Source organism: Quercus robur, chromosome 8 (genome assembly GCF_932294415.1).
Source record: "Quercus robur chromosome 8, dhQueRobu3.1, whole genome shotgun sequence".
NCBI lineage: Eukaryota > Viridiplantae > Streptophyta > Magnoliopsida > Fagales > Fagaceae > Quercus > Quercus robur.
In genome coordinates, this window is record NC_065541.1 from 63,630,877 (window position 1) to 63,658,207 (window position 27,331).

The 27,331-nt window shown below is 34.5% G+C and overlaps 3 protein-coding genes across 5 annotated transcripts; 1 reads left to right on the top strand and 2 right to left on the bottom strand.

The window, feature by feature from the left end:
- Positions 1 to 1,701: 1,701 nt before the first annotated feature.
- LOC126697607 (uncharacterized) lies at positions 1,702 to 22,434 on the top strand. 3 transcript variants are annotated; one of them, XM_050394680.1, is made up of 6 exons: positions 1,702 to 2,064; positions 2,835 to 2,889; positions 3,437 to 3,600; positions 3,904 to 3,976; positions 4,093 to 4,151; positions 5,062 to 5,396. In XM_050394680.1, the coding sequence occupies exons 1-5, from the start codon at positions 1,915 to 1,917 to the stop codon at positions 4,107 to 4,109; spliced, it is 459 nt and encodes a 152-aa protein (XP_050250637.1). In that variant the 5' UTR covers positions 1,702 to 1,914; the 3' UTR covers positions 4,110 to 4,151; positions 5,062 to 5,396. The 3 variants fall into 3 exon arrangements, with proteins under 3 accessions (XP_050250637.1, XP_050250636.1, XP_050250635.1); XM_050394679.1 differs by lacking the exon at positions 5,062 to 5,396 and adding an exon at positions 22,100 to 22,434 and having other exon boundaries at positions 1,703 to 2,064; positions 2,832 to 2,889; XM_050394678.1 differs by having other exon boundaries at positions 1,703 to 2,064; positions 2,832 to 2,889.
- LOC126697609 (uncharacterized) lies at positions 15,953 to 16,781 on the bottom strand. The gene is made up of 2 exons (XM_050394682.1): positions 16,418 to 16,781; positions 15,953 to 16,185 (listed from the first exon to the last, which is right to left on the bottom strand). The coding sequence occupies exons 1-2, from the start codon at positions 16,755 to 16,757 to the stop codon at positions 16,169 to 16,171; spliced, it is 357 nt and encodes a 118-aa protein (XP_050250639.1). The 5' UTR covers positions 16,758 to 16,781; the 3' UTR covers positions 15,953 to 16,168.
- LOC126697610 (putative lipid-transfer protein DIR1) lies at positions 15,953 to 23,653 on the bottom strand. The gene is made up of 2 exons (XM_050394683.1): positions 23,329 to 23,653; positions 15,953 to 16,185 (listed from the first exon to the last, which is right to left on the bottom strand). Exons 1-2 carry the CDS (start codon positions 23,651 to 23,653, stop codon positions 16,169 to 16,171), a joined length of 342 nt encoding a protein of 113 aa, XP_050250640.1. The 3' UTR covers positions 15,953 to 16,168.
- Between the last annotated feature and the right edge of the window lie 3,678 nt (positions 23,654 to 27,331).

Genomic DNA, 27,331 nt, shown 5'->3' on the forward strand with positions numbered 1-27,331 from the left:
TTAACACACACACAAGGAGGTGACAAAATGTCTTTGCCGACCTATCTTAGACAGATCTTCCTTTATCCATCTTGCATTGAATCGGATATATATATATATATATATATATATATATATAGAGGTTCGAGTTGAACCAATAAATAAAAAATAAAAATTCAAGTTAAAACTGGTGTAATTTTAAGCAATGTTCCTATAAATATTCCTATAAATACTTATAGCATCAAATGTTATTTATACTTAATATTTATTGAAATCATTTGTTTATATATATATTCTTCTCAAAATTGTTTATATATCCTATTACCATAAGCCAACTCATAAACATACACAATCTATATAGAATCATGCCCATCAAAAAATGGGATTAGTGCATCTATAAATTCAGGCTCGAGAAGAATTAATTTTTGACTCAATCAATTTTCTGTGTCCTAGACAAAAGGTCCACGTGAGATAAACACAATCTTTGTGACTTCACCAACCAGGGGCCAAATCTATACATAGTTCAACTAAAGCTTCTTATATGAAATCAGACCATATTCCATTTATTTTCACTGGGAATTTTAGTTTATTGATGAGTGTCATCTGTAGCATCTCTCTCTCTCTCTCTCTCTCTCTCTTCCCCCCCCCCCCCCCCCCAAATCTTTGATTCTCATTTGACCGGAACAAAAATCTTTGATTCTCAAAGATTTGCAAGGAAAATAGTTATAATATATCCTTTGTTTGGAATCTTATTTGACATTATTGAGAGGAAAAGGAGGGAAGAGTATCCATCCATTTTTTTCAATAAATTTCAAAATGTGGAATTATTCAATTCACTTGGTACACCATGCCACCCTCTCACGTAACTAATAATTAATAAAGCTTACCAGTAGATCTTGATATAAAGCTCATTCTATATATGAGATTATAAGTATGCGTTTGGGTTAGAATTAAAAATTAAAATTATTTCACTATTCAGCTTATTTTTGCTACTATTTATGGGCCCCACTTCATTTTTTGACACTATTCATAAGTCCCACTGTACTATTTCAACTAACTTTTACCTTTATCTACAGTATTTTTAGTAATAATTTTTCAGTTTTAACAAAATAAGTGGTATCTAAACACATCCTTAAAGAGATAGTTTTCATATATCTAATAAATTCTCAATCAACAAAGAGAATAAGTCTAATACTAGTTGGGAGTCAACAGTCAAAACGGTTTAACGTAAGGAGGCATAAGATTCAAGTTGAGCCAGCCACCTTATCCATTTATCTTGTTGTGGGACTTTGGGACCATGAGTCCAGAACATCTTGAGCCTTCCTAAAACTTACTTTTTGTCACTTTCCCAATAGATCAAAGATTTAGGATGCAAATTAATTCTATAGTCACAACTTTCTCCGCAAATCTTTTTTTAAAACTGTTCATGTAACAAGTTATAAATGATAATTAATAAAGTAATATCAATAATGGACCTATACAAACAACTTAATAATTCAACCGTTTTTTAAAATTTGTTGTGAAAAATATTGTTTATATGGGATGTTGTTTGGGATGAGAACACGTGGCAATATGGGTTTGGAGCTGGCAACATGTCCACTTGGCTCCGAAAGATGCAACCATGTGTCAAAGAGAGAGGGAGAGATATGACTGAATTTGAAGGAAAGCACATGGGGGCAGCATCCAAAGCACATAGTTTTGGCCTTATAAATAGCAGCGACCGTTCACAAGAGCTCCACATCTGCAATCTTCACGTGCTCTCTGCTCTGCCTATCTCTGCTTTTATAATTATCTCTTTCTTTGTTTGTATCTCTGCAAATCTTATCTAATTTTTCTTTTTCGGTCTTTGGCCGTTAAGTGATAACTATCATAAGAGTAGTTTTGTTCGTTAGTTGACAAAGAAAGCTTGCAAGTGAAGTGAAAGTAGTAACTATTATGGAGAACAAGAAGCAAGTTGGTGATGCATCAAAAAAAGTTGGTGGCTCATCTTCATCCAGGTCTTTGGATCACCTTTTTGGTCCCAAGGACCCTTCTTCAGCTTCTTCGACCGGAGTATTTGGATCCATTTTTCCACCACCATCAACGGTATTTTATTTACCACAATCATCATATATCAGTATATCATTATGTGGCTTGCTCTCTAGGAAAACTCTGTTTTGTTCTTAGCTTTATTCTTCACTTTGCATATATCTCTTATGCATAACAACTATTATCGGTACAGTTAAGTTTAAACTAAAATTTTCAAATTTATTCATATGAGAATGAGCAAATAACTCTATCCTTACAGTTTTTGTAAGTTTTCAGATCCTATTAATTTTACCACATCAACCATGTGTCTATGTTTAGAAATACTTTCACGAGTTTAAATTATAATTGCTGATATAGTTTGTTATGATTTAAATATGATAAAAGTCATATTAATGATGAATTCTCGAGAAAGTGATGTTATTCCAATTATAACATGTTATTTTAATAGGGTAAACAAATTGTGTTCCTATGTTGGTTTTTTTATTTTTTTAGCTTAATGATATTGGTAAATACTTGTGGCATGATGAAAAAAACTTACTTTGAATAGGGTCAGAGGAAGAAGTTATTGACTTTTTGATATGATTGATATTAAGATACAACGTAATCACCATCCAAAAAAAATACAACGTAAGTTGCTTGATATTGATAGATGCACTAGTGCTTTTAGTAAAGATTCAGCAAAAGCATAAGAAGTTCAATTGAAATTTGCATCATAAAAAGGTGCTATCCAAACTCGTTTTGCTTGAACTGGATAAGGAATATGAAAAAGTTTTTCCAAGCGTAACAAGTAGCAAGTTCTAATTTCTTTTCTTCATTTACTTTAGCAGCTGGGGAGGGACTCCTTTCAGAACCAAGGTGGCAGTGGCAAATATGGAAATCCAGGTATTATTAACGTATCAATCTACTTTATTTATGAGGTTGAAGGATTTCTTTTTCTTTTTTCTTTTTTTCTTTTTTGGCTGAATGAGGTTGAAGGATTTCAAGTCAAAGTCTTTTTGGATTAACAACTTTTTTTTTTTAATTAAAATCTCATACAAGTGTACTTTTTGTTAACTTTTAGTAAATAAATGAATATAATTTATGCGAAAAATTAATCCAAATACAAGCTTGTACTATCCTATTCGCTTACCACTGGAGCTAATCTGTATACAGAAAAAACTTTGCTACTTTGTGACGACTTTCTTTCCATATACAAGAAATTGGACATAATTAAAAGATTTTTTTTTTTACTGTGTTAATATTTCAAATTGGAGCCTCTCCTATGCACAAATTTATTTAATTTAAAAAAAAAAAAATCAATTTCTTAGCCTAACATAAACAGGGTTTGAATTCAAATGTTTGGTTGTATTGTTTGATTTTTCGGCTGGAATGTAAAATGAGAAATCTTTGGAAAATATTGCATGACCTTATCTGGGTTAACTCTTTGCAGATAATATCGCTCAAAGCGTCAAGGATGAAAGCGCTGGAATAGGTACTAGAAATTCACCTTATCAGAATGAACCAATGGAACCTTGCTATTTAAGCTCATCGATCTACTATGGCGGCCAAGAAAATTATTCTCCAAGGGCAGGCTCCACCGAATCTCAAAAGACTGTGAGTGTATAGTATTTTATATTCATTCATAGCATAAAAAAAATATACACACACAAAAAGAGAGTATTATATCCATGAATAAATAAACATATAGGTGCCAATCATTTTATATATCATTTGAGTTTATATATATGGGTCATGTAACATGCATCGTTACAACAACGATAACAATTTTTTTTTTAATAGAAAAAAAAATTTTAAGAAAAAAATGTTGTTATCGTTGTGACTCATTTATTATTATTTCAAATTGATATCATACATGGTATATGCTGTTAGTAAACTTCTCTTTCAATTTTTGATCAGTTCAGGAAAGATGGAGGGGAGGATGATTCAAATAATAATGCGAACAGTGCATCAAGAGGGAACTGGTGGCAGGGTATGTGAATATATAATAGTTGTGCAATTGCAGATTAAAGGGATATAATATTTGTTTCCTGTAGTTATAGGAGTTTTAGAAACTTAATTTAACTATAGTTTAATTTCTTTCTGCAGGTTCTCTCTATTACTAACACCTTGCCCCTACATCAAATGTACTCACCACCTTTGCACAGGTATTCAAAGTTGTCTTTAGAATATATTTGATGGGTGATGGGTCTTGCTACGGAATATTGTTTATTACATACAAATTGCTTTACACGCACTCTCTTAGAATATATTTGATGGGTCAATATGGGTCTTATTGTAGAGAAGTATTTATTGCATATAAATTGTTTTGCACGCACTCTCAAAAGTAACAAAATCATGATTTAAAGTCATGATAACAAATTTAACCCCTTATTATGTGCTTATCTTAAAATAATTTTCCATTTGTTTAGACAAAAACTCATTTGTCACTTTATGTGTGTTTGGACTGTATATGTATACATGTCCTTTTAACACTTGTCCTAATTATTTATTATTAATTTCCCAATAATTCGTTTAAACTAAAAGTTTAAATGCGCACTTGAATAAATATATGCCGAATAGGCCTAATTAAAGGGAAAAAGTTCAGAGAGATAGAGAGGGATATGTTTTAAGGAATAGAATTGATGTTACGTATATATATATAACTACTGCTTAAGAATCATTGATACCCCAAAAGGAGAGGTTAGCTTTTACATGTTCCACACAAACGTGACAAATTAAAGTTTCCCAATATGATAGATTATTGAAATCCATATGCAGCGCCAGTACGTACTGTATAGATTTACCAGTAATGATACATAGTTAAATTATTGAATGAATCAAACTGTTTAAAATTTCCGGTTTTATCTTTATATTTAGTTTAATTTTGTGCAAAGTAAATAGGTATTCCTCTATTAATTATTTTTTAAGCAAAAAAAAAAATTATTTAATTAATTCTAATTATGATTGTTACTGTTGCTTCCCCAATCTCGAATTCTAAATATGATCTATTTTTGTGGTGTTATTCTTAACCTTTGATACAGCTAACTAAAACTATGTTTGTTGACTATATTGCAGGGGTGGTGACATCTAAGCTAGCTTAATACTAAGGAAATAATATGGTAATATTAGTTAAGCCTAGTAGAGCATGACACCGTTGGACTTCCAAAAAACACGTTGGGTTGTTTTTATCCCAGCTAGTCAGGTTTGGCAAGTCTAGGATGTGTTTCTAGGAGCTCGGTGCAGGCTCTCTACTTGTAGTCTTCTATGACTAACCTAGTATTCCATGTACTTTGAATAAGTTCTATATATGGGTTTTAGCCCTCTAAATGTAACTCTATATATGTGGAGGAATGTATACACTCTTTCTCCTGTGCTACTGTTTTAAATTAATGGAAAATTATTTGTTTGTATTGTAGATTAAACAAATGTGAACAATTGTAAACTTTTTGCAAATCTCCTACTTGCTTTACGATCGGTTGAAGTGGGTCGTTGAGCTTTATACCTCCTTAAAAGAAAGCAAGATACCATATAAAACCTTTTTTCTTTTTTTTTGAATAATGCTAAATGTCTAAATAATTTATTTAAAAATATTTACATATTGACATAGTAATGAATATAATTAGTGTTGCTTCAACAATATAATAATAAAATATTTAAATTGTTGTTTTTTTGTTATTAGTGAGACTCATTAGTTTGTAAAATTTGAGGTATCCGAACATCATTATTTTTGTTGAAAATGTAAAAGGCTACAAAGCAATTGTTAATAAAGTAATTGTCGAAGGACAAGCACATTACAATCATAGATATACAAACACCAAAACCTCATTTATTACTGATTAAGTGATGGATGTAAACTTTGAGGCTAGATGAACTAGGTATAAGGATGAAGTCCCCAGCACAAAGGTACCACTAGCTAACATTAAGTACTTAACAACACCAGGCTAAGAGCCTAAGACCCCAAAACAAAGAAGCAACAACAGCACAGCAGTAGGAACTCTGGCTCATGGTCTTCGGTCTTCTAGGCAATGTATAAGCTGCAAAATAGAATTAGCAAATTTAAGAAAAGAGTGAGCGGAAAACTATCAAACAAAAAAAAAAAAAAATGGAATATAAAATCTCTACCTCACTTTTAAGTATTCCACACATTAGCAAATTTACTTATTGCAGAATGTTATGTGTCCTTTTTTTTTCCAATCTAAATTTAGGTTCTTTATAAAGAAAAAAGAAGTTTGTGAGAAACTGCCATTGGTAAAGTATAAAATGGAACATTTAAAATTGTAGATTGTAGTGAAACATCAACACACCTCCACACTTGTAACCAACAGGGCGATTAGCAATGTTGCACCTTTTAGGTATGGTAATTGCAAGTTCTGGCTTGATTCCTGAACTCTTAGCTATATTGGAAAGCATGATGGCACAAAGGCAGCATACGTCGGTATCTTTCACCACAGTGCAGCACTTATCTGAGACTTCAGCTTTCTCATCATGTGCTGCCAATGCACAGGGAGCTAGCCTCATAACCTCATTTTCAATGGATGATTTCCCACATTCACCAGCCCAAAAACCCCAGCAATTCTTAGAATCATAAGAAAAATTAGAAATCAAATGTACTTCGTGGGAGCTCCCATTTCTTCAATGTCGTGCTGTGCACAAAAGCTAATCAACTTTGCGGGCCTTTATACTGAAACGGGCAACTCAAAAGGTACTTACTTGGCGCAGTGGAGGTAGCACTAGTAGAAAATTCATCTTCTTTATTGCTACTTGCTAGTTTGCAGTACCTACTTTCTTAGCTAAGTGTTTTTACTGTGTTAAGGTTATCCAAGTATTTGAAGCAAGTCAAGCGTTGTGCTTGCTTAGCTCTTTTCTTACCTTTTTATTCTTGAGAAGAGGCAAACAAAATGCAATCAAGAGAAAAAGCTATTACGTGTTTCATTTTCGTTATTAACAAAGATTTGATGCAGGCCCCAACGCTTAGAGAGACCATTAGAAGACTTCTATTGTTATAAGGTAACTTCAATTAGGTGGAGTTGAGTCAAGTGAGCACTTCAATTTGCTCACGTAGGATTAGTATCCATTCTCCACCAATCAGGATGTGCAATGTGTTTGATAAAGAAATTAAGTCTCAAACTAGTCTCATACTAAAGAAAAGAATGGGTGATTAATATAGCATAATTGGATCCAAACCAATTGGCTTAAACTTGTAGGTCAAGTTGTGTCACAATATGTTATATTAACCTCTCAATTTGAGTCTCCACAAGGTGTTATCTCTCCAACACTTATGTTTTAAAATTCTATTCTTTTTTTGTTTTGGATTGTGCACGATCAATCGAGTTTAATTAGGGTTATATATACACAATTAGGTCTTTATTTTCTTATTAAATTGTAGCATTTAAAAATTGTGAGTGTTTTTGGCTCATTTTATTTCCGGGTCTTCTGTGTCACTATTATAATCTCCTAGCTATTTTCTTAATAAAACTTCCTAATTAATGTTGCCAAACCACATACACCCTTTTTATTTTTTTTTCATAGAAACCTACTATAACTAATTATACTCCCATCAAATTGGCATCAGAATTTCCACTATAACAAAAACTAAAATTCAAATTTCTTTGAAAATAATTATAGGATTTATGCATACGCATTGGTATGAACACCTTATGTACCAAAGATGGAATGAACAAAATTTCTTCCATGTTTATAGGGTTGTAAACAAATCAATCTGAGCTAATTATTAAAAGTCCATGTTCAAATTTGGTTCATTTTCTTATCAAACAAGTTTGATCTTGTTCACAAGTTACTTTATTAACTTTATTTTAACACATATAGTAAGTATCACAACTAAAAAAAAAATTATCCGTTCACGCATCTATACAAATAGTAATAACTAAATTATATTTAAAACTACATTATTTGAGTTTATTAAATCGAGACACACACTCATGAGCTTGTTCACAAACACATTATTATGTTTGGACTTAGCTTGTTTAATAGTTAAGCCAAAAATTAAGTTTGGGCTTAAAAGTTTGTTTATAGTCCTTAATAGTCCACATTCATGCATGCAATGCCATGTCCGCATAGGTGTGGGATTGGATTCAGTTTTTCTTGGCTTTCTAAAGCATAATTAAGAAATATGGGATACGCAAGGAAAATTTTTAGGGAAATTACACTTTATCACCCTAAACTATGCACTAAATTACATTTTGCACCATAAACTATTCGAATGCACACTTTGCACCGTACACTATCACACTTATCACATTTTGCACTCTGGCATTACTTTTACCATTAAGTTAAATAGAAATTAATAGTATATGACTTACACATTATTTTTGCTTAAGTGGCACACTATTTAAAGCCCAAAACATCCTTTTCACAAACAATTAAAAACAAATGCTTTTTATTTTCTTTTTCGTTTTCCAGATCTCTCTCTCTCTCTCTCTCTCTCTCTCTCTCTCTCTCTCTCTCTCTCTCTCTCTCTCTCTCTCTCTCTCTCTCTCTCTCTCTCTCTCTCTCTCTCTCATGCGTATAGCTCTTCCTAGCAGCTCTTCTCCTCTTTCTCATTGTTTAGTACTTACTCCTTTCCCCAAACCAAACATACAAGTTATCTCTAAGTTCCAAAATCAAAATTGTTTCAAAGCCCTAAATTATATCCCCAAATCATCAAGGCATTTGCAACAGATCATTAAATGGGATTCTTTGTTTTGGTACCATTGATGACCCATTTCTTTTTTTCGCTATTTTTTCAATTGGGTTCTCCTTGCTTTTCATTTTTTTGTATCCAGGTCTTTTTTGTTTACTGTATTTTGATTGTTAGCTATGTGATAAAATTGGAATATGGGTTATGTATATTTGTTGTAGTAATCGATTTTGGTTTAAATGCTGCAAAAAAAAAATGTTTGGGAAGTTTAAATCTTGTTAATGCATTTGGTGGTGTCAATAGTAGTCACTCTCATGTGGTATTTTATAACTAATATGCAAAACCGAAAATATAATGATACTACAATTTACAGTTCTCCTATTGTTTGTTCACTTTCCGAATGTGACTAGTCCGTTTGAATACAGCTGAAAACTGAAAACACTGTAGTAAAATAATTTTTAAATATGTGAATAGTACCATGGCACCCATTTTTAATGAAAAAATTACTGAAAAGTGAAGTTTGTAGGTCCCATGAACAATGCATATGTGCACTGTTCACAGGAAAAAAGTCCACAATCACAGTTTGAAAAAAAAAAAAAAAAAGGCAAAACGTGGATGTGGGAAGCGCAAAACGTGCTTCCAAAAAAGGCAGCCTTTTAAGCGTTTTTTAGTTCTACTTTGTCAATGTTTATCGTTTGGTGGTGTCAGTAGTAGTCACTCTCACATAATACTGTTATGGATTTTGCTAATGTGTGCCTTAAGGGCACACAATAATTAATTATTTTTGGAAATATTTTCTTGGGAATTGAAAAAGTATTAACAGCTTTTTCAATTTCCTAGAAAATATTTCCAAAAATGGATGACTTAATGTGTGCCTTAAAGGACCGAACCCTACTTTTATATCTAATTTGCAAAACTGAAAATGTTAAAATACTCTGTTTTGGTACTGCTTATGATTTTGTTTTGGACTTAGAGATGACGTGTATGTTTTATTTGGGGAGAAGAGCAACTAAACAATGAGAAACAGGAGAAGAGCTGCTGGGCTATAGAGAGGGGAACCTACATGCACGCGAGAGAGAAACCTGAGAAAAAAAAAAAAACATTTATTTTATATTGTTTATGAAAAGGGTGTTTTGGTCTTTAAACAGTGTGCCACCTAAGCAAATATTATGTGCAAGTCATGTGCTATTAATTTATGTCTAACTTAACGGTAAAAGTAACGCCGGGGTGCAAAGTGTGATAAGTGTGATAGTTTAGAATCCAAAGTGTAATCTAGTGTATAATTTAAGGTGATAAAGTGTAATTTTCACAAATTTTTATATATCTTGATCTTTCAAGCTAGGCCCAGCAATAAGGGAATGCAACAGATTTGAGTACTTGTCCACTGAATTATCCAAAATGATGTACCGGTCCCCTCTTTTTAGATCTTGAAAGTTAAATTTTAGGTGAAAACCACATTTTCGTCCCTATATTTTCACGTGATTCCATTTTAGTCCCTAACTTTTATTTCCACTGTTTTTAGTCCCTATCTTGAAAAACGTGTCTCGTTTTTATCACTGTCGTCATCAGAGACGAAAAATGCACACGTGGCAAACAGAATACACTATTGGCACACTAAAAACTGACGTGGCCATTAAAATAATAATAATAAATTTTATTTTGGCATTAAAAAATGCCACATTAGCATCTAAATTAAAAAAATTACTTTATTAATTTTAACTAAATAAAAAAAATTGTAAACAAAATTAAAAACTAAAAATCATGCGAATGGAGATCTAAATGTGTCTTGAACATGAACAACAAGAACACAAATTCAGATTTAAGAACACAAACCCAGAAATTAAAATCTAAAAATTAAAAATCTCAAAATCACCATTTTCTCAAACCCAGCAAAATCATCAAATCCTAAAGCCCCAAAGTACCAAATCAATCCAAAAATACAACACAACCAATCCAAACAAAAAAAATCTCAAACTCAGAAAAACCCATCTCAATTAAGTTGAACCCAGCAAACCCACCTCACTCTCAAAAACCAAAACTAAAAACAACAAAAACAAAATATAAAAATCAAAATCAAAATGCTGACTCTAAAACACTATGAAGATTTTTCTGATTCTCTCATTAGCTTCAATCTTCTGCTTTTCTCTAAGCAATTCCATTGAAGACGATGTGATGTGCTTGCAAGGCGTGAAGAACTCTCTCTCCGACCCAGACAACAAATTGAGTTCATGGACCTTACTGAACTCATCCGTCGCTTCAATCTGCAAGCTCTAAGGAGTTGTGTGCTAGAATGAGAAGAAGAACTGGCTCATCAGCCTTCAGCTTTCGACAATGCAACTTTCTGGCGAGGTTCCGGAGAGTTTGAAGTATTGCCGAAGCCTCCAAACCCTAGATCTCTCCAACAACTCCATCTCCGATCCAATCCCTTCTCAAATCTGTAACTGGTTGCCACGTGTCTCCTCGTAGATCAAACCGCTAATTCGCTTCACTCCACCCCTACGAGCCAAACGACAAATCGCAGGCTTCATGATCCCCTAGATGTTATCACGAAGAACCTCACGGTGTCGTTCCGCTCCTTCCTTGCCCAAACCTTGCCTCCCTTTCCACGCCCAGACATTTTTTGAGAAATTGAAAGAACAAAAGAGTTTTCTAGGATTTGAGATTTGAAATTGGAATTGGTTTTGATTTTGATACGAAAGTAGTGGTGTCAAGTGCAGTAAGGAGGTTGAATGTGTAATTCTACTTTTTAGTTTGGTTTATGATTTTCTTAGTAAGCAAGCAGAGAACTGGTTTATGATTTTGATCACCACAACTTTCTCTTTTTTGGGTTTGTGATTTATGGATTTTAATTTTGTGTTCTCAAATCTGGATTTGTGTTCTTGTTATTCTTGTTCAAAACACACTTAGATCTCAATTAATGTGATTTTTGGTTTTTATTTCTATTTTTAATTTTTTTAGTTAAAATTAATAAATTAATTTTTTTTAATTTAGATGTGATGTGGCATTTTTTAATGTCAAAATAAAATTTTTATTATTATTTTAATAGTTCCGTTTGCCACGTAGGACTTTGTCGTTAGGGCACTGATGAAAAAGACTAAAATGAAAGGCTTTTTTTTTTTTAAATGGGGACTAAAAACGGTGAAAATAAAAGATAGGGACAAAAGTGATAATCGTGCAAAAATGTAAAGACGAAAATGTGGTTTTCACCTAAATTTTATTAAAGGAATCATTCATTGTTAAAATTTTTTGTTTTAACTCATTATAAATTTATAATCTCTATGCTAACTCCTCAATAATCAGAATGGTCACTACTCACTTGATTCACTATGAAACGTAGGCAATTATTAACGAATTTTTTACTGATCCAACTTTATTTGTATCTATTGTTTACTGGTGTGGCGCATCAATGCCATAGCAACTGCAGCAACTGTGTTGCATTGTTGGAAAGAAGTGGTAATTGATTTTTAGAATATATATTTGGATAATTATATAATGATCTTGCAATATTATAAGCTACCTTGGCTATTCTAATATTTATCGTACATTAGGTTAATTATAATATACCGTTTAGATTAGTAAAAAGAAAAAAAGTAGTCCTTATTTCATTTGTGACCTTTTGTTATGGACTTTTTGTTATGGATTGTATACTATCAAGTCGAAATGTGTTAATTCTCTTATTTTCCATTCTTAAGTAAGTGCACTAAAAAGGTTCTAATTGACTCAATTAGTAAAGTGTCTTGTAGTTGAATAAAAAATTTTGGGGTTCGAACTCCATCTAACCATTAACCGATTAGTGTCTTATCTTGTTAATAAAGAACAGTTATCATGGAATAGACGCCATAAGTTGAAAATTTTCTTTAAAAAAGGTAAGTACACCGAAATGTACCAAATAAATAGAAATGGACTGAATGGATGGAAGTGGACCATTCGGTCCCTTCATCAATTCGGTCCATTATGTCCAATTTGGTCCACTTCAGTCCATTAGTGTAAGGTTGAATTTAATCAACCATGTGTTGGCTTTATTCTGTGACAAATTTGCTTGTAATACAGCACTTAGAAACCCTGTATTTAGGTGGGAATCATGTAAGGGTAGTGTGTGAGAGAGTGTGAAGAAATGCTCAAGACTGTGCAGTGAAGCAAGGACTCGCGGCTTGCAAGCCGCCAAAAGTTGTACATGTGCAGAGCATGCAGGGGAGCTGAACAGTCATGCCACCTGGAGCACTACAAGATAAAAATCCAGACTGGCCATTAAGTTAGCTCGCGGCTTGAACTCGCGACTCAGTCAAGTCGCAAGGTCAAATCACCAGCCAGCCCTGTTTTTGGAAAAACTGACTCTTCGCATTCCATTCTCATACCAGTATAAATACCCCTCATTCCCACAAAATATGTGTGGCTATTCAGAAAGAAAAACCCTAAGAGAGGTTTCTTCAAAACACCCACCCAATTAGAGAGAGCTACTCATTCTTAGAGAGAAACCTTTGTAGTCTCTTCTCATTCCCTCTCTCATTGTCATACCTATTGAGAGGAGATTTCTATCCAAACACTACCCACACCAATTTAGAGTGTTGAGTGTTTTTGGAGCTTTGGGAAGCATTGGAGGATGCCAAGAATGGCGGATGCTACGGTCTAGTAGCGGAATCCGGTAAGCTAGAAAAGAAAAAGGTTCGGCGCAACCTCGTTGGAGCAAGAAGCTTGGAGGGCTTAGGTACATCGGGTAGATTAGGCTTGGAGAGTCTATTGCTGTTCATGTATCCCAACTACATTTTCTAGTGGATTATTGACCGCTTGGAGGGCGACGGAGAGGTTTTACGCCGAGGGCTTCGGTTTCCTCTTCGATAACACATCGTGTGTTGTCCTTCTGTTTGCATCTCTCTTCCCTTTATCTTTGCCTTTTATTTTCTGCTGTGGATGTGATTTTAATTGGCATAGATTGTTTACCAATTCTATATTATAGCTTATGTTCATTTTCCGCACACTAATTGTTTGACATAAAGCTTGAATTGGTTAATTTGTAAATTGGAGGTCTAAACGTTCAAGGGTGTTTATACACATATTTGAACTTTCAATTAGGTCTTTTCAATCCATTTTGATGCACTTTTTTTTTTTTAATAGAAAATTTTGACCTATAGCATCCACTCTATAATAATTGTTTTTTATCTTTTGGATAAAATATCAATCAGTTATTAGTGTAGGGGGTATTCAAATTCCAGATCTCTTATTCAACATTGAGATACTTTATCATTAGAATAAGACACCAATTAGTTATTGGTATAGACGGTAACCCCTGCTCCTTTGAACTTTGTTTACGTGTTAGTAATTTAGTATTTTATTTTTTATTAGTAAATTCACTTATTTGTGTCAAAAATTACTTTTATTTAATGCTTCTTTAATATATATTATGAATTATAATTATGAGTATTTTTTAGTATATTTTTTAATCGAAAAGTAGGATCTTACGATCCTCATGCTGATCCTACAATCCGATCTCTAAACCCTCTCACCGATCCCGTGCAGGGTTTCAATCCTGATAACTTTGGCTATAAGCATACAATCTCCAACACACTAGTTGTAGTATTAATTAACTGCTTCATAACAACAGGCACCACAATCCATGGTCTTCACAAATGTAATGACACATTAAATCCTGCAAAACAAAATGAGCAAATTTAGGAGTGCCAATAAACATTTATAAGGCATACTAAATGCGGAATTTTTTTTTAATACAAAATAGAATTCTACTCTAGCCTAATCTAAATGTATATGTGTGTGAAACTCCCTCCTGGAGACTTGAACCCCGGCTCTTGCCTCCCACACCCCACAAATACTTATACTTGTGGAGTGACCATCGCACCAAAGGTGTGCGGTGGTACTAAATACGGAATTTAGAAAGGCATATGATGGAAACTAGGATTAAAATAGTAAATAAATAAATGATTTGATAAAATTCCATTAAGCTGTCAACAAACTATTATAATCAAAGTTAATGAATTAAATTCTATCATTTCATAACAGTTTAAATTTTTGGAATAATTGCTAATTTATTGCAAACCTCTGCACTGATAAGAAACATCATTGAGCTCTTTAACAAATTGGGCAGCCATTCCCGGAGAGACACTGTGACTGTGTACTAAACGAAGGCGTTGAAGTGTGCAACGTCTCGGTATGGTCGCTACAGCTTCAGGCAAAACCCCGAGAGACAGAGACTTAGCAGTGGAATTGATAGACTGATAAAAGCACTTTCCACCCATGCTTAACAGCAGAGTGCAACACTTATGATGAACCGTAGCTTTCTTCTGCTTCGTTGCTTTTCCACAGCGAGCCACAACTTGAGCTAATATTCTATAGGGATCCGGATTTTTACAAATATCCGTGTGAACCCCATTGAACCCAGCAATGCCTAGTATTACAAGTAACACAAGAAAGCAACCTCTTGAAGGTTTTCTTCATAGTAGCAAGTTTGTGGTGGATGTTATGGTTTTAGCTTCTTCACCAAACAAATCTCAAATTTACTTTTAAACACTCCGGTATGGTGAAATTGAGAGAACTTGGTAAAAAAACCCGAACTGCACAAAGAAAGTGTCTCTCCCTAAAAAGCCTTCCATAAGATAGCTTATAACGTCTTTTAAATACCAGTTCAAACAGGTCTCAAATCAGGCTTGAAATAGACAAGTTATAAGCTTTTTAGCATTGTTATTTTTTGCTGAAATGCGAAGCTCGATCTATCAAGGAGGTATCAAGACTACTATTGAAAGGTATCAAGCTTGCTATCGAGGAGACAAAAATTATGGCCCAAGGTATCAAGACTACTATATCGAGACATATGCTGAAAATGCACTTTCCTTGAGTTTTTCTTGAGCAAACTTTATGTCTTCAACTTGATCTTTAATTACAACTTTAAGACACATCAAAACTCAATAAAAAAAACATATTTACATGTTTTTTTGTTTTACATAATTTCAATCTAAAAGGGTTGTTGGGCATTCGGTAGATTTGGTCTTATTTGAACACTAAATCTGCCATTCCACAAACGATTGTCAATTTGTCATCCCCTACAAGCATAAAAGCCAATACGAGAGAGCAAGAGTCAGGAAGTTCCACTAAATGGAGATGCAGCGGAGGTACCGCCAGCCGAGATCGAGCTAATTATATAGATGGGGCATTTCGGTTATGAGATATAGTTCGAAAGCCTTTAACAGTCTAGTGATTCAACATTCAAAGATTGGACTCCCCTTTTTTGTTTTTAGAGGGACAGAACACAAAGCAAGCTCCTTAAGATGAAAATAAAATTATATAAAAAAATTTTAAAAATAAAATAAAAAACCAAAGAGCAAGAACCAACAAGTCATTATTTATTTTTATTATTATTGTTATTCAAGTGCCTAGATGTCACAGTGAAATGATTAAGATAGATGAAGCAGCTAGAAGGTTACAATCTCAGCATACTGGTAATAACTAACATACAATCTCAGCACACTAGTAATAACTAACATACAATCTGCATCTACTTCACATTCTCAGGCACAAATGACTTGGGAACTTCAGTCTTCAAGGCAATGTATAAGCTGCAAAATAGAATTCATTTTAGGGAAAAAAAAAAAAAAAATCATTTCACCTGTTAAAGTGTAAAAATTATCTCATGCATTAGATATATGCATCCTCTTTCTCATAATTTATAAACTCTAAAACCATGTAATGCTGTGAAAAAAATTATGCATATGCCAATTCATGAGACACCTTGTTAAAGAAGCATAAAGAAAGGGTGAATAAACAAATTCTAATAATATGTTAACAGACCTCCACACTTGTATCCCACAGGACGATCAGCAATATTGCATCGTTTGGGAATGGTCACCGCAACTTCTGGTTTAACTCCGGAACTTTTAGCTGTATTAGAAAGCATAGCAGCACAAAGGCAGCTTGGGTTCTGGCCAATCTTTTTCACTTGACTGCAGCACCTATCAGAAACTTCAGCATTCACATCCTGTGCTGCTGATACACAGGGAGCCAGCTTCCAAGCCTCTGCCTCAGGCGAAGATTTCCCACATTCACCAGCCCCATAAACCCCATCAAACCCAGCAATTCCTAGGATTACAAGAAACACTAGACAACAAATGTGCTTCATTGGACCTTCCATTTCTCTGGTGCAATGAGCATATTTCAATCCTACTGGCTTTATAGTGAAATAGGCAGCTCAAAAGGTGTTCTCACGTCAAACCCACAAGAGATAGTGGATGTAGCACTAGGGCAAATGGGATTTGTTTATTGAAACACCTACTCCTGAAATGGGATCAGCATTACCTGGCTACTTGAATCCAACGAAGATAATGCATGCTGAAATCTTTCGTATCATCCAACTTACTTTTTGTTATTGAGAACAAGCAAAGAAGATCTCTTTCATGAGCAACTGACAGATAATGGTGCACACATTACCCACTACCAAGCCCCTGTTGCTCTAGAATCTCTCTAATGTCCCACAGACTAGCCTTCCTAGCTTAACTCATTTGAGCAAATCATCTGCTTGAGATTATTATGTTATACAAATTGGTGGGTCTTGAACCCACAACCTTACTCTTCATCTTACTATTACAATATTAACAAATGCAATTCAAGCAAGAGCTCATTGGCAAATTACAATGTTATACTAAACAACCTTATGACCAATTTCAGCTCACCAGAAATCTCCGCTTCTTTGGAATTGGTTTAGCTTAAACCATGGAGCATTAGTTCAGGGTACCACCTTATACATTGACTATCATACAATTATGAAATTAAACAGGTTGCAACGAGGGTACCATTTTATACATTGAGTATCATACCACCCTGCAACTAGTTCCATTAGTTCTCCCATCTTGATAAATCTTTTCCTTGCAACAAAGGTGTTTGAGTGCATTATAAGGTCCTCTAGCAAGATTAAGAGCTTCCTAAAATGGGGAGTTTTAAGGAATAGAAAAAAAAAAAAGGACCACTAAGTACATGGAGGAGGACAATGGTGGAGATGATTTGTTGGTTTTAACTTTATAGTCCTATAAACCATGAAGCGTTTAGGGTGCCACCTTATACATTAGGTATCAATATCATACATCAATGAAATTAAAGTGCATTCAAGATACTTATCTGCAACTTCCCATTAGTTCTCCCATCTTGATAAATTTTTGCATTGTATTTGAGTACCCCCCCCCCCCCCCCAAAAAAAAAACAAAAAAAAAAAAAACTGTGTACTTGGAGGATGACAATGGTGGAGATGATAAGTTCATTTTAACTCTATAGTCCTACTTAGAATATATCAAAAAGGAACCTACAAAGCCCTAATACCTCCTACTCATGAAAACTTACACCATCTATCTTGGATCATATCCTTCTCTTATCACAACCTATTATTTATTCCACCATGTATCCATACAATTCCTTCCTTGCATTTCCTCTTACACTTCCAAATCCCAAACCTTGAAGAAGATCACTTATCTCTCCATTCATAAATTTGTATCGAACATGAAAGGCTTCACTGTTATAATCTTCTTCTGCTTACAAGTCACTAAAGTATCAACTTTCAAGAAGTGTTTTCCCTACACTGGTTCTTACATTAATTTTTCAAAGCCTAACAAATATATTCAATAATCACACAACTCTCTCACAGCAATTTTCCTTTCATTGGCTTATTTACTTATTTTGACAAAATTACCATTATACGGCACCGAGACCCCAAAGCCCATACCGGCCTTGAACCCAAGCCCATACAGGCCCTGGGCCCAGGCCCATACCGGCCTTGGGCGCAGGCCCAGCGGAAAGCTCCAGTTACCCTACGCCCTTCTTGAAACTGCCTTAATGTAAAAACAAGTTTTGGGTTTTGAGTTCCAAGAGGTGATCGGTTAAACTTTCCCGGACAAGCAAATGAGCCGTGTTCGGGAAAATCATGATATGCACGGGAAACTGAGTTGCCAAACATAATCGATCAAGCTAGAACCAAGTTCCAAGGCCATAAATGCTGCACCGCCCTCTCACCTAAACATCCACTTTAACCAGATAATATTGGACCTTCAGTAACACTAACGGTGGCTGTAATCATAATCTCCCCACTAACCTTGGCTATAAATAGAAGAAATTTGGGAGAAGAAGGGGTTCAGAAAAACTGAGAGAAAACAGTCAAGTGAGAAAGAATAAACTGAGTGTTACTTTGAGTCTCTCTGCCGAGAACGACCCAAAGTAGGAAATCCTCAACCCACTACAAATAAATTGTGAGCCCAAGTAATTTAAGGCCCAGAAGTCTCATACTTGGTTCTTACAACCATTGTTACTTCAAAAAAAAAAAACTTGTGCATAAGAGCAGAAATTGGAACCATCTGAAATTCAATAATAACGCAGATAAAAATTACATTAGACAGATCACAATTTTACTTCTTTTTTTTTTATTATTAAAAGGCCATTCATATAAAACCAACAAAAGAAGACTACACAGAGACAGCTGCCATACTAGCAGCAACTAGTCTAGCATAATACAGACCATTATTGTCCTTAGCAACTAAAGTTTCTAGTTCAGCAGTAAAAGGAAACTCAAAAACAACAAAATCTTCCTTCATAACACTGTCCCATTTTGCCAACCAATCCACACACTTGTTGGCTTCTCTAAACACGTGGGACACCGCAGTTAAAAGTTACGCAGTGAATTTGTTTATATAATAATAATAATAATACAACTAAAAAAAAAAACGGAAGCTAGCGACTAAAAGCGTACAAAATGATAGAAGCATAAATGAGAAGCCCAATGGGGACCAAAATGACAAGGGGAATCACGGCTGCAAAGCTATCTGATGAGTTTCCACAAGTCAAAGTCCCAAGCTTGATCTGGACCACGTTAACCAGAGCCATCATCAGGAACCCGCACCCGCAAAACGAACCGACACCCGAGACCAACATCCCGACCCGGAGGAAGGGCTTGTGGGTGCGGGCAATGAACTCGTACGGGTGGTAAGTTGGGCTTTTGGAGATCCGGATGGCCTGTTTGAGGGCCAAAGCGATGAGGCTGGAGAAGAGGAAGGAGCTGAAGGAGTAGACATGGAAGGAAACGAGGTCTTTGGCTTTGGAGGGACCCGCGGCGCAATCTTGGTCGTTGATGACGGTGTTGCTCGGGTCGTCTGGGTTCCAGGTTAGGCCTACGAATACGGCTAAGGTGAAGAGGGAGTTCACGTTTACTATGCCGTCTAAGGCGGTGACGTGAACGCTGGTGCCGGTCGGCATTTTGGATTTGGATCGGAGAATTGTTTGGATTATGGTAAAGTTGGAAACTTGAGAGGGCTTTGAGTATTGATCAGTGATATTTGAGGTAGGTGTTTGGTAAGAAAGAAAAGCAGGAAGAGAAGAAAAAAAAGTAAAAAGGCTTATGATGTTTCGTAGGACAAGAGGTAAAGGCACTAGCGCGATGGAGTCTGGACAAGTGCTGAAGTTTACCTAATACAAAAAAGGACAAAATTTACCTATAATGTGTTAGTGGGCGTTACTTAGGGCCTGTTTGGGTAAGCATTTTTCGTCACTCAATTTCCGTCACTCAATTTCCATCACTCATCACTCATAACTCATCACCCATCACTCAATTTTTCACATCCGTTTGCCTTCATCACTCACAATTTTTCACACTATTTGGAGGGCCCACGCCTGTCACAGTGCAGCTTTTTTTTTTTTTCACTAGCAACTTCTTCTTTTTTTTTTTTTTCCTCCTGGGTTGGCTGTTCCGTCTGGGTTTTTTTTTTCACTAAGTTTGGTGAGTCTAGGTACTAAAGAAAAAAAAAAATAGAACAGAACAGACGAACCAGTAAAAAAAAAAAAAAAAAAAAAAAAAAAGTCAAAAGGTGGTCAAAAGTTGCGACTGTGGGTCTCTCATGTGTGTTTATTTACGGAAATGCCATTGAGTTATGAGTTATGGAAACTGAAAACAACAAAAATCAGAGAATTGAGTGATGGAAACAGAGTTATCGTTTGGCCAAACAACCTTTTTGCTATGGGTCCCACCATTTTTGAGTTATGAGTTATGGAAACTGAGAATTGAGTTGTGGAAATTGCTTACCCAAACAGGCTCTTAAGTTTCCTTTTCAAGATTTGGTCATGTAGTTATTTAATTTAAAAATACACTTTCATCTTATAAAAAAAAATTCATATAATAGAATCTTAAAAAGTGAACCTTAAGAACGCATGTAAGTACTTAACCTAAGTCTTGCGCTTCAAAAAAAAAAATATTAAATGTCAAAAAATAATAAAATACCAAAAATAAATATTAAATAATACATAGATTCTTGAATTCACACACTATTCAAAATTCACTAACAATATCATCACCATACAACATCATCACCATAAAAGCAAGGTCATTTTCCATTAAATGCCCAAAAATGACATAGTTTTGAATTTTTTTTTAATTTTCTTACATAAAAATATCCATAAAATTAAAAATAATAAAAAGAACAAAAAATTAAAAAAAAAAAAAATTGTAAGTACCCATAACTCTAGTGGCATTCAGGTTCTCTCTATTACTAACACCTTGTCCCTACATCAAATGTACTCACCACCTTTGCACAGGTATTCAAAGTTGTCTTTAGAATATATTTGGATGGGTGATGGGTTTTTCTATGGAATATTGTTTATTACATACAAATTGCTTTACACGCACTCTCTTAGAATATATTTGATGGGTCAATATGGGTCTTATTGTAGAGTAGTATTTATTACACATAAACTGTTTTACACGCACTCTCAAAAGTAACTAAAATTATGATTTGAAATCATGATAACAAATTTAACCCCTTATTATGTGCTTATCTTAAAATAATTTTCCATTTGTTTAGGACAAAAACTCATTTGTCACTTTATGTGTGTTTGGACTGTATATGTATACATGTCCTTTTAACACTTGTCCTAATTATTTATTATTAATTTCCCAATAATTCGTTTAAACTAAAAGTTTAAATGCGCACTTGAATAAATATATGCCGAATAGGCCTAATTAAAGGGAAAAAGTTCAGAGAGATAGAGAGGGATATGTTTTAAGGAATAGAATTGATGTTACGTATATATATATAACTACTGCTTAAGAATCATTGATACCCCAAAAGGAGAGGTTAGCTTTTACATGTTCCACACAAACGTGACAAATTAAAGTTTCCCAATATGATAGATTATTGAAATCCATATGCAGCGCCAGTACGTACTGTATAGATTTACCAGTAATGATACATAGTTAAATTATTGAATGAATCAAACTGTTTAAAATTTCCAGTTTTATCTTTATATTTAGTTTAATTTTGTGCAAAGTAAATAGGTATTCCTCTATTAATTATTTTTTAAGCAAAAAAAAAATTATTTAATTAATTCTAATTATGATTGTTACTGTTGCTTCCCCAATCTCGAATTCTAAATATGATCTATTTTTGTGGTGTTATTCTTAACCTTTGATACAGCTAACTAAAACTATGTTTGTTGACTATATTGCAGGGGTGGTGAAATCTAAGCTAGCTTAATACTAAGGAAATAATATGGTAATATTAGTTAAGCCTAGTAGAGCATGACACCGTTGGACTTCCAAAAAACACGTTGGGTTGTTTTTATCCCAGCTAGTCAGGTTTGGCAAGTCTAGGATGTGTTTCTAGGAGCTCGGTGCAGGCTCTCTACTTGTAGTCTTCTATGACTAACCTAGTATTCCATGTACTTTGAATAAGTTCTATATATGGGTTTTAGCCCTCTAAATGTAACTCTATATATGTGGAGGAATGTATACACTCTTTCTCCTGTGCTACTGTTTTAAATTAATGGAAAATTATTTGTTTGTATTGTAAATTAAACAAATGTGTACAATTGTAAACTTTTTGCAAATCTCCTACTTGCTTTACGATCAGTTGAAGTGGGTCGTTGAGCTTTATACCTCCTTAAAAGAAAGCAAGATACCATATAAAACCTTTTTTCTTTTCTTTTGAATAATGCTAAATGTCTAAATAATTTATTTAAAAATATTTACATATTGACATAGTAATGAATATAATTAGTGTTGCTTCAACAATATAATAATAAAATATTTAAATTGTTGTTTTTTTGTTATTAGTGAGACTCATTAGTTTGTAAAATTTGAGGTATCCGAACATCATTATTTTTGTTGAAAATGTAAAAGGCTACAAAGCAATTGTTAATAAAGTAATTGTCGAAGGACAAGCACATTACAATCATAGATATACCAACACCAAAACCTCATTTATTACTGATTAAGTGATGGATGTAAACTTTGAGACTAGATGAGCTAGGTATAAGGATGAAGTCCCCATCACATAGGTACCACTAGCTAACATTGAGTACTTAACAACACCAGGCTAAGAGCCTAAGACCCCAAAACAAAGAAGCAACAACAGCACAGCAGTAGGAACTCTGGCTCATGGTCTTCGGTCTTCTAGGCAATGTATAAGCTGCAAAATAGAATTAGCAAATTTAAGGAAAAAGTGAGCTAGGAAAACTATCAAACAAAAAAAAAAAAATGGAATATAAAATCTCTACCTCACTTTTAAGTATTCCACACATTAGCAAATTTACTTATTGCAGAATGTTATGTGTCCTTTTTTTTTCCAATCTAAATTTAGGTTCTTTATAAAGAAAAATGAAGTTTGTGAGAAACTGTCATTGGTAAAGTAAAAAATGGAACATTTAAAACTGTAGATTGTAGTGAAACATCAACACACCTCCACACTTGTAACCAACAGGGCGATTAGCAATGTTGCACCTTTTAGGTATGGTAATTGCAACTTCTGGCTTGATTCCTGAACTCTTAGCTACATTGGAAAGCATGATGGCACAAAGGCAGCATACGTCGATATCTTTCACCACAGTGCAGCACTTATCTGAGACTTCAGCTTTCTCATCATGTGCTGCCAATGCACAGGGAGCTAGCCTCATAACCTCATTGTCAATGGATGATTTCCCACATTCACCCGCCCCAAAAACCCCAGCAATTCTTAGAATCATAAGAAACATTAGAAAGCAAATGTACTTCGTGGGAGCTCTCATTTCTTCAATGTCGTGCTGTGCACAAAAGCTAATCAACTTTGCGGGCCTTTATATTGAAACAGGCAACTCAAAAGGTACTTACTTGGCGCAGTGGAGGTAGCACTAGTGGAAAATTCATCTTCTTTATTGCTACTTGCTAGTTTGCAGCACCTACTTTCTTAGCTAAGTGTTTTTACTGTGATAAGGTTATCCAAGTATTTGAAGCAAGTGAAGCGTTGTGCTTGTTTAACTCTTTTCTTACCTTTTTATTCTTGAGAAGAGGCAAACAAAATGCAATCAAGAGAAAAAGCTATTGCGTGTTTCATTTTCGTTATTAACAAAGATTTGATGCAGGCCCCAACGCTTAGAGACCATTAGAAGACTTCTATTGTTATAAGGTAACTTCAATTAGGTGGAGTTCCGTCAAGTGAGCACTTCAATTTGCTCACATAGGATTAGTATCCTTGCTCCACCAATCAGGATGTGCAATGTGTTTGATAAAGTAATTAAGTCTCATACTAAAGAAAAGAATGGGTGATTAATATAGCACAATTGGATCCAAACCAATTGGCTTAAGCTTGTGGGTCAAGTTGTGTCACAATATGTTATATTAACCTCTCATTTTGAGTCTCCACAAGGTGTTATCTCTCCAACACTATACTTATGTTTTAAAATTCTATTCTTTTTTTTTGGATTGTGCACGATCAACCGAGTTTAATTAGGGTTATATATACACAATTAGCTCTTCATTTTCTTATTAAATTTTAGCATTTAAAAATTGTGAGTGTTTTTGGCGTATTTTATTTCCGGGTCTTGTGTGTCACTATTATAATCTCCTAGCTATTTTCTTAATAAAACTTCCTAGTCAATGTTGCCAAACCACATACACCTTTAATTTTTTTTTTTTCCTACTTTTCTTATTTCTATTCATATAAACCTACTATAACTAATTATACTCCCATCAAATTGGCATCAGAATTTCCACTATCACAAAAACTATAATTCAAATTTCTTTGAAAATAATTATAGGATTTATGCATACACATTGGTATGAACACTGTTGATACCCAATTTCGTGACACATTTTCTACAAGCCCAATTCAACCAAGCCCGACTTCCCTGTGAGCTCAATTCATGTATTATATTTTATTTTATTCTTTTAAGTATGGCCCAAGCTCATGCGACTTATTGGGGGAAATAGAGGAAGTGTGGTTTGGAGGGTATGGGTCGATTCTTTTCGGACATTTTGCATGAACCCAGCCCATGCGTGCTACCAAGTGGGCAAAGGACACTGGTAGCACCTCAGGCTCATGGAATAGGTCTTGTATCCAAAATTTCCACCCCAAAATAGTTTTTATACTCTGGGTAACTATGGCCTAAAGTTTCTGCCCTAACCCACTTTTACCTTTAAAACATATTTGGCTCCCATTGGCCAACTTCATCTGCTAGACCTCACTTAGGTGAGCCTCCCAATGGTCTGAAATGTCTGACCAAAGGCAACCAATTAGAGCAAACCTCCTTTATTTCCAAAATTATGTAAAAAGCTTACAAAACTCTTCCCTAAACAAAAGCAACCTAGGCCAAAACACCAAATTGGTATCATAGGGGATAAAAGCCTCTTCCACTACTCAAAAACCAGTCAAGAGCAACACCCTAAACTCTACATAAAACTCTCTTTTCAGCTCATAAAAAGGGAGGCCACGTTCTACCTAAAGACCTGAAACTTCAAAGCAAAAGCCCATTCAGCCAGTCAACAATCTCACAATTCCGAAGCTTGGGGGTGGAAATATGGGTACAGGAGAACCTTCCCTCTCTTCCTCATGACCTCCCTCAATTTCCTCTTCTGTGTGACTGTGGGTCGAAGTTTCAAACCTGTTAAACCATGTTTTCCCTATAGAGCTAAAACTTGAGAGCAAAAACCCACTTAGCCAAGAGACATTCTCACAATTCTGAATCTTAGGGGTGGAAATATGGGTACAGGGGGACCTTCCCTCTCTTCCTCACGACCTTCCTCAATTTCTTCATCTGTGTGACTGTGGGTCGAAGTTTTAGACCTGTTATGTTTTTATGATTTTCTGCACTTTTGTTATTAGCATTTTGATTTTCTCTTGTCAAAGCACCATTAGCCTTTTGTTCATTATATATTTGAAATTTTGGGCTTGATTCTCCACAAATAAACACTTCTAAAGAACCCAAGGGGAGATTTGGGCCATTCTCGTATTTTCGGCCCTTGTCGCAAAAACGTCCCCAACAAACACCTTATGTACCAAAGATGGAATGAACAAAATTTCTTTCATGTTTATGGGGTTGTAAACAAATCAATCTGAGCTAATTATTAAAAGTCAATGTTCAAATTTGGTTCATTTTCTTATCAAATAAATTTGATCTTGTTCACAAGTTACTTTATTAACTTCTTCTTTTTTTTTTCAACACATATAGTAAGCATCACAACTAAAAAAAAAAAAAAAATTATCCATTCACGCATCAGTACTAATAGTAATAACTAAATTATATTTAAAACTATATTATTTGAGTTTATTAAATCGAGAAACACACTCATTAGCTTGTTCACAAACACATTATTATGTTTGAACTCAACTTGTTTAATAGTCAAGCCTAAAATTAAGTTTGGGCTTAACTTGTTTACAAAATAATTGAATATAAATAAACTTTTTTCCAAACCGATTGAATGCAAATGAATATCTTTCTTCATTACCCAAAATTCTCCAATTGAAGGGAGCAACCTCAAGCTACCACTACTTGTCTACTAGTCACTAAAAGCCCTTGTCGATAATTCATCTAAAAAAATGGCATTGTCTATGGTCCTTAATAGTCCACATTCATGCATGCAATGCCATAGCCGCAAAGGTGTGGGTTTGGATTATGTTTTTCTTGGCTTTCTAAAGCATAATTAAGAAATATGGGATGCGCAAGGAAAATTTTTAGGAGAAATTACACTTTACCACTCTAAACTATACACTAGATTACACTTTATACCCTAAACTATTCGAATACACATTTTGCACCGTAAACTATCACACTTTGCACCCCCAGCATTACTTTTACAGTTAAATTAAACAGAAATTAATAGTATATGACTTGCACATGATTTTTGCTTAGATGGCACACTATTTAAAGCCCAAAACATCCTTTTCACAAACAATTAAAAACCAAAAGTCTCACACACACACACACACACACACACACTCTCTCTCTCTCTCTCTCTCTCTCTCTCTCTCTCTCTCTCTCTCTCTCTCTCTCTCTCTCTCTCTCTCTCTCTCTCTCTCTCTCTCTCTCTCTCTCTCTCTCTCTCTCTCTCTCTCTCTCTCTCTCTCTCTCTCTCTCTCTCTCTCTCTCTCGTGCGTACAGCTCTTCCTAGCAGCAGTCTTCTCCTCTTTATCTTTGTTCAGTTACTCCTTTCCCTAAATCAAACATACAAGTTATCTCTAAGTGTCCCAAAATCAAAATTTTTTCAAAGCCCTAAATTATATCCCCAAATCATCGAGACATTTGCAACAACTTCATTAAATGGGATTCTTTGTTTTGGTACCATTGATGACCCATTTCTTTTTTTCGCTGTTTTTTCAATTGGGTTCTCCTTGCTTTTCATTTTTTGTATCTGGGTCGTTTTTTGTTTACTGTATTTTGATTGTTAGCTATGTGATAAAATTGGAATATGGGTTATGTATATTTGTTGTA